The sequence below is a fragment of the Pteropus vampyrus genome, unplaced genomic scaffold, assembly GCF_000151845.1.
Source record: "Pteropus vampyrus isolate Shadow unplaced genomic scaffold, Pvam_2.0 Scaffold279, whole genome shotgun sequence".
NCBI classification, from domain to species: domain Eukaryota; kingdom Metazoa; phylum Chordata; class Mammalia; order Chiroptera; family Pteropodidae; genus Pteropus; species Pteropus vampyrus.
The window spans coordinates 1,072,465-1,080,139 of NW_011889060.1; the positions used below are offsets into that span (position 1 = coordinate 1,072,465).

Consider the following 7,675-nt stretch of genomic DNA (forward strand, 5'->3'; position numbering starts at 1 on the left):
AATGTCTAATTATTTTATAAGGAAACCAGAAGCACTCTCGGTGGCTGAGCAAGCTCGAGTTTCACACCTGTGCTCATCTAGCTTTGTCCGTTTTTACGTTGGAAAGCAGCTCTTTGCTTTTTATTTATTTATTCAGACAGTGGAACCCATCATTTTTTTCTCAGTGCGCTTGTGCAGAAGATCATCAAAGAATTGCACTGAGAATCCTCAGATGCTTAATAAATATTAGTTGTATTTTAAATTTTAAAATCGTACTAGTTCTCTTTAAGAGAAATGTCACCAAAGTACATCAGGCTTAATGTAATGTTTCCTGGAGGAACTTCATGCAGAAACCATACTGAGGAATATTCGTGTCTTCACAGAGCTGACCTGAAGGGGAGGGAGCAGCAGAGTCTGACTTGCGTTCTGTTTTGAAACTGGAAACAGCCTCTTCTGTGTAGCTTTTCCTGCTGTTCGGAAGGCAAACGCTGTCTGCGAGGCTTTGGCCCTTGAGCACACACCAGGCACAAAACAGGTCCTCAGGAGGCAGTGAGTTTGTTTACCTGCGCCAGGACCTGGGTCTGGCACCGTCTGCACTGCTCCCCAGGCTCCCGGGCCAGAGGCGTCTGCACTGATGCTTAGGCCTGACCGTACATCATGCAGCTCCGCTCCTGTGGGTCATTTAGTCCTTCGCTTCCTGTTCATGTGCAGAGATACCCTTAAAAGGGGTCCGGTGCAGTCTTGTCTGCCTCATTATGAAGGAATTTTTAAAGCCTTCCCTGAGAAGCCTCTGAAAAACACACACATATATTGCACCTTTAATATCCTCTTGGTTTTTAAAAATTACCTCAATAACCCACACTTGTTAGAACACGTCAGGCAACTCAGAGGAATATGAAGTAAAATTTAGCCTCTCGCGCCCTACCTGTCGCCTGCACAGAACCGGTGTTGACACTTGATGTGCATCTCTCTGTTTTTTCTAAATATACAGAAACTTTTGTATAAGGTTGCTTGGCAGGGGCAGGTCGTGGATGGTAGTGTTTGTTTTCAAAAGAATAGAATTGTATTAAACATACTATTCTGCTACTTTGTTTTTTTTCTCACTTGATAGCGAATTCTGGACATCTTTCCAAATGAAAATACATTTAAGTGGAGGGGAAGGAATCCGAAAGTGTCTGACGTGGGGCAGAGCGCTGCTGCTTGAGGAGAGGTGGAGAAAGGCTGGGGAGCACTGCCAGCTCGGGGTGCTGCCCCCCCCCCAGTGATGCTGCGGTAGAGGCCGCCTCGCTCCCGTCTTCAGCACCCCGCTTTAACTGCTGTGAGGGGGCAGTGCGTTTTCAGTTTTCACTTTCATATGTTACGTTCTGTAATGAAGTAGCGGGTATGTAGGCTATGCTGTTGCTATAAACATTCGATAATCAGGGCAATTTGCTTTGCACTTTAGTTAATTAGGTAATTTCAAGGATTAAAGGGTATTTCTTCCTAACGACTTGCACTTTCACTTTTGGAAATAGGGATTTGGGGCTGAGCCAGTGTTACTATAAAATGTTTTTGTTGCTCTTGCCTCTCTGTGCTATTTTGTGTTGAATTTACTTAAGGCCTGAAGTTCTGCACGACAGGGACGAGGCGGGGTCGGGCTGGGGAATGGTGGTGTCTCCTAGGGCAGAGCACAGCGGCAGGGCGTGGTGTCCTGTATCTCCTGCCTAGTGTCTGGTTCCCCAGGGCCCTGGCTGGTATCCTAACTCACCTTGAGGAAGAAACTCAACTTCTCTTTAATGACAGCGAAGTGCAACTGCCTGGGCTGTTTTGCTCCGAGTTCAGACAGGCAGACTCATCCCCTGTTGGCAGAGGGCTAAGGACAAAGTCTTTCTCATTTGTCACAGACTTCTTTGCTGCCTGGGCCAACAAACCCATGTCTTTTTCCCATCTTAGGGTAGAGAGAAAGTCATTCTTGTTTTACAAGGGGAATTTGAAGTTCAGTATGTAGAAGTACCTTGACATCCTCCTCTGGAAGGCTCAGCAGAAACACATTATCTCTAATGGTTCTGAACAGGACTCGTGTAGGAGCTGTCAGCACTGATGGATGTGTTTTCCTTCTGACCTCTCTTCTCAGAACGCACACGGCAGTTAAAATCGCTCCACGGTACAGCGCACCTGTAATCCACGTCCTGGACGCCTCGAAGAGCGTGGTGGTGGTAAGTGTGGAGCCTTACCTAACTCAGGGTGTCGCAAAACGAGGAGCGAGAGCGTTGAGAGTCAGGGGTATTGCCCAGCATTTACTTATTTGTGTCTAATTCTACTAAAAAAATGTGGAAGAATAGCCTGCAGCTCGTGATGGTGTCGCTGCTGTTGTCTGCTTTGCTGGAAGGAGGGCAGTGGGCGCCCTGGGCTCCCAGAGGCCACTCCCGAAATGGCAGCGGGAACGCCGGTCTCAGTGAGGGAACCGTGGGTCCAAGAGACCTTTGACCTCGACACCAGCCTAGAGAGATCTCAGCCATTTAGAAATATTTACAAACACAGAATACATTTCTTAATCCATGCCGGAGCTAAAGGAATGTAGAATTTTTTAAATGACCTATTTCTAGATCGAAAAACATTTAACTTGCTGCTGTGACCATGAAAAATAAAAAAATGGAAAAGCAAAGCTGTGCGCTGTCCCCGTGGTCGGCATGAAGACGCATGATGGGCTCTGACCTGAGTGGCAGGCTCACATGGCGTAGCCCACGTAACTGGCCACAAACTCGTTCCATCAACAAGTCACACTGGGCAGAGGGGGGCTCGTCACGGCGGCTCTGGGAAAGTGGCTCCATGGTGCGGGTGTGGCGGTGCCAACAGACTGTCTCCCCAGCGTCCCTGTGCCAGGTTGTGTTACCTTCCTTGGGTGTTGGGATTTTGCTTTCTCAGAGTTTAAATCCAGCAAGATGCATGCATGTCCTTTGGGGAGCGTGGAGGCAGGCCCCCCCTTCTTGTTGTTGGACTCTGCTGGGGTGGGGACCCCACTGAAGTGAGGCCCACGTGAGGCAATTTTTAGCTTGCCACCGTGGCCTTTTCTGATTATGTTCCTTAATAATGATTTGGTTTCATTCTACGTCTCGGGTGATGGGAATGTTAGAGATACTTAGAGAGTTCATATAGAATTACGGACATTTAAAGCCGGTCAGCACTCTGGCCTCCAGCCGGTCTCACTTCCTTCATTTCAAATGGTGCTGTCGAACTTGCCGCTTTCGTGTGTTAGGAAGTCCCGCGGGAGGACGCAGAGCCAGGCGGCGCTGTGCTGTGATCAGTAGCAGCCCTTTCTCTTTTCTTTGTGGTTCTGCTTTGAGCTTTGGCGGTGAGCTCTTCCACCAGCTTAATCGTCACGGTCCTCCACGGCAGTCAGCCGATGCCAGTCTGACAGCCCACAGAGTAGCCTCCTGTGTCCCACACGATCCGTGTCCTTCCTTGTTTGAGCAGAAGCTCCCAGTTAACCACGAAGATCAGCCTCATTCCTTCAGCAGACAGCTAGGTAGATGGGTGCACCGTGCAGGTGCCAGACACTGAGCTAGAGACAGGGACACGACCCCTGCCTCAGAGGGCTTGTCTTCTAGGCAGGGAAGTTGACCCACAGTCAGATACCAAGTCTATGGTCAGTGCAGTGATGGAGAAACGAACAGTGTCCTTGAAACGCTGATGAGAGGTGCCCAACCAGTGCGTATGGGTTCCCAAGACCACCCTCAGTTTCAGTGATTTGCTAGAAGGACTCACAGAATTCAGAATGCTGTTATGCTCACAACCCGGCTTTATTACTGCGACAGGATAGAGATTAAAATCAGCCAGGCAAAGATGCACAGAGCGGAACAGGGAAGAGCAGGCGTGAGCTTCCAGGTGTGCACTCCCTGTGCAGTCCCACGGACAGCGTCTGGCTCTGCCACCGTTGGTATGTGACAGCATGCACAGGCAGTGCCAGCCAGGGAGGCTCACCTGAGCCGTGGTATCCGGGCTTTCACTGGGATCATGCCCACGTGACTGATGTTGGTTACCCAGTCTTCAACACCTTCAGAGCTGAGACAGGTACAGCGTGAGCCAAGTCCCCCCAAAGTCACTTTGTGCTAGCATAAACCGGTCATTTCACCAGCATAAACCGTCTGGTGCAGCCCAAGGCCCCAGGTAGGTGGAGACACTTATCATGTGGGATGTTCCAAGGGCCACCTCCCAGGCCTGATGAGTTAACCCTTTCTGGCACAGGGAGGAGTTATCGAAGTTAGTGAAGGGAGAGGAGATGACGTGAACACAAGAAAGCTGCCGGTCACCAGAACTGACCAGTATTGCACGTTTTATCTTTTTTTTTCACTGCTCTGTGCTTATGGACCTTGGCTCTTGCGTTCCCAGTGTTCTCAGCTATTAGATGAGAATCTGAAGGATGAGTTCTTTGAGGAGATCATGGAAGAGTATGAAGACATTAGACAGGACCATTACGAGTCTCTCAAGGTAAGTGACAAAAGCAGGTCAGGCCTCGCTAAGGGTAATAAAACCATCCTATGTTTTTTAATGGACTTCACCGTTTTGAGGGAGTAAAGGTTTAGGATCATTCTAGAGAAGTCCTATTTTCTGGATAAGATCAGAGTTCTTCGGTGTCTGAGTTCCCAATAATGTTTGGTTATATTAAAATTAATTTTGTTTATTCTTCCCAATGTTTGTTGGGTCGTCCACAGTGGGTGTTGGGTGCTGCACTGGTAACCAAGTCGCAGGGGTGAATAACACACGAGCTCATACCCAGCGGGGAGATGGGAACCGCGACAGTGTGCTGGGGGCACGCACTCCACGGGCCCTGTCCTTGAGGAAACAGTGGAAGAAAACAAAGAAGTTAGGACACTGTGAACCCCGACTCCCCCTCCCCACCCCCGACTGCCCAGCGCTGACTGCAGCACGTCTTCCCTCCGCGCCCTGGAGATGAGCTTCAGGGGCCCGGGAGACTGGACATAATCACTCCTTAGACGCCGTCAGGATGTCCTTCCTGGTTATCTGCGTGCCGGGCTTTGTGTGGGAGATGCCTTTTGGGGGTGGCCAGGCAGGTGGAATGAGGTAACAAGCATCGTGAAGAAAGCAGGTGCTTCAGGGTGTTGGCCGGCCCTCGGTAGCTCCGCCTTTGGGTCCTCGGGGCACTGGACAGCAGGCCAGTCCGCCTGGCTTCGGCTGTTCTAAGAGCACAGGCCTCGCAGTTCAGGCTGTAGGTTGGTCTCATAGTTACGTACCAGTATTTAGTGAATACGCGTTGAATCTTTACTGTCTAAATGTTCTGGTGCTGATGTGAGGCCATATTGGATGGAAAAGGGAGAGCTTTTTAGAATATAAATTTTTATTAATAAAAGAAGTTTTCTTGCAAAATTTATATGCTAGCATTCTTGAACATATTTTCATAGTAGCAGCTGAAGACCTGAGAGTGTCTGACTGAATAACTTCTTTTCTTCATAGGAGAGAAGATACTTAACCTTAAGTCAAGCCAGAAAAAATGGTTTCCAGATCGACTGGCTGTCGGAGCCTCCCCCAGGTCCGTTTGCTGTTGGGCAGGGAAAGGCTGCCAGTGGGAACTGTGGGCTACAGGGCGTTTGCACTCACTTGGCAGCTGGAGACGCTGGACTGTGTCTAATGACGATGATTGGTGACCATGCTGATCGAAAGGAAAAGTAAACAGGTGCCATTTAAGGAGAACCAGACACTGTCCTGAGATTGACCCGGAGCAGCTCTGAGTCCTTGACACGACTCGTGACAAATGTGCTAGTGTCCCCACTTTCAGCCGAGGACACTGAGTTTGGGGTGATAACTTGGAAGGCTGGCAGGATTCTGTCTCTGACTTAAACCCGTACGCTTTCCTCTGTGCTGTGCTTTGGTTCGAAGCGAGCTCTGGAGACCTGCCTGGGTGGCTCTGTCACTGAGTTGGCCTGGGTCCCAGGCAGGCCCCAGTGCAGACGTGGCATGTCTGAAACCGAAAACCGCCTTGCGTTGAACAGGCCTTTAAAACATCTCGGCAGAGCAGATCTCCTGTTTCTTGTTCTCTCATTCTCTCTCGACGCTTCTCTCTCTCAATTTCTTTTATTTGGTTTCCTTTCCTCCCTTTTTTATTTCTAGCCCCCTTCCTTACCTTAAGTAGGTGTTCACAAGGGAATAAAATGTGTTAGGTGTTTTGACAGGCTCAGAGAAGCATGAGATATGAATGCAAAACCGAGACAGGTGAACGGGGTTATGATAATTAAATCCACATTTCCAAGGTAACGTCTCAAACCAGCATTCATTGCTCACGCACTGTGTGTTCTGCACACGCCCAGCAGAGCTGGGAGATTAAGTCGGAGGTGCTGGGCCGAGTGTGGTTCAGGCAGAAGGGTGCGCATGGGGTCGGAGGCCTGTTTCTGGTCCCGGCTCGGCTCCTGGCTCTGCGTCATGGAGGGACCTTGAGTGTCTTAACTGCCACGTTTGACAGTCTCTGATGTGTAGGAAGGGGGTTCTTTACGGAAGAGTCGGGAGGATGGGCCTTCGAAAACCATGAATCACCAAACGGTCCAAACTGTCATTTCCTCTTTACCTTTCCCTGTGAAACTGGAAAACTGTCGGAAGGGGCCTTTTAACCAAGTCAGATATCCAGAACGCATCTCGGTGGAAATAGTCCTCTGAAGGCCCACGGCTCCAGGCAGCGGTGGACACTCTTCCAGGGGCCTTTTTACCGGCAGGGCGGGGCCTCTGCCAAGCTCTGGACCCACTGCCTGAGGAGCATCGGGGCTCTGAGCTGCGGCCCGCAGATGTGTTTTAGAGCAGTGCCTTTTCAGCTCCAGGGGCTGGCGCTCCCATAAGCATCCAGTGCCTGATGATCTGAGGTGGAGCTGAGGCGGTGATTGCTGGGGAGTGGCTGCAAATACAGATGAAGCTTCGCTCCTGATGTGTGGGCCAGTTTCTAACAGGCCATGGATCAGTGCTAGTCCGCAGCCCGGGGGTTGGGGACCGCTGTTTTAGAGGACAGCCCTTAGGGTCATTGCAGGAAGTCAGTAAACTGACAAAGGAGGGCTCTCCTCTCAGGGGCTTTGGTGGCAAAACCTCCAACAAACCTTAAACCCTGGAAGACAAACGTTCAACAACATCCTGCAGCCAGACGTTTCTCCTGCCTTTCCAGGCGAGAGGAAACTTTATCTGCAGTTTCTTTTTACTTAAACAGTCAACAGAGTGGAATGTTTACAAAGAACCGTCGTCCCGTAGCACAAAGATGAGCAGGGACAGATGGGAAGGAGTCGCTGTGGACGTGTGAAAGGGTGACTTCCCGCCACAGGCAGACCCTGCTCATGCTTTCCCTGTACTTCCACCTCCCCCCCTTACTGTCTAGTGAGAGAGGATGCTCTGGAGACTTCTGTTACCCCAGAGCACTGAGCCTGGGGTGGGGGAGGGGCGTAGCATGCCGTCTCTGACCCCTGTTTGCAGACCAGGAGGCTGAGGATGGGCGGGCCAGGAAGTGGCAGTGGGATCGTCACTGTGGACTCTGGCCTGACCCCGCAACAGTCTCAGGGGCAGGAGCGGGGGGCTACTGCGCAGAGAAACGGCATCTGCCTCTGAGGTCTTCACTGTCATTGCCCTGATGCTGTATCTTAGACTCACTAGGAAGCGTAAAGAACAGCGTACTGAACGTTCCTGTGGTTCCTGTGTACCCACTAGACACTTAAGAAATAACCCGGTGCCC

General features: G+C 50.5%; 1 protein-coding gene across 1 annotated transcript in view; it reads left to right on the plus strand.

Moving 5' to 3' along the window:
* Positions 1–7,675, plus strand: part of MTR (5-methyltetrahydrofolate-homocysteine methyltransferase) — a 103,812-nt gene that overhangs the window by 85,920 nt on the left and 10,217 nt on the right. Inside the window, exons 24-26 of the mRNA XM_023520822.1 lie at positions 2,093–2,174; positions 4,348–4,446; positions 5,431–5,506. Coding sequence (XP_023376590.1) covers positions 2,093–2,174; positions 4,348–4,446; positions 5,431–5,506 — 257 coding nt within the window. The remainder of the gene's footprint in view (positions 1–2,092; positions 2,175–4,347; positions 4,447–5,430; positions 5,507–7,675) is intronic.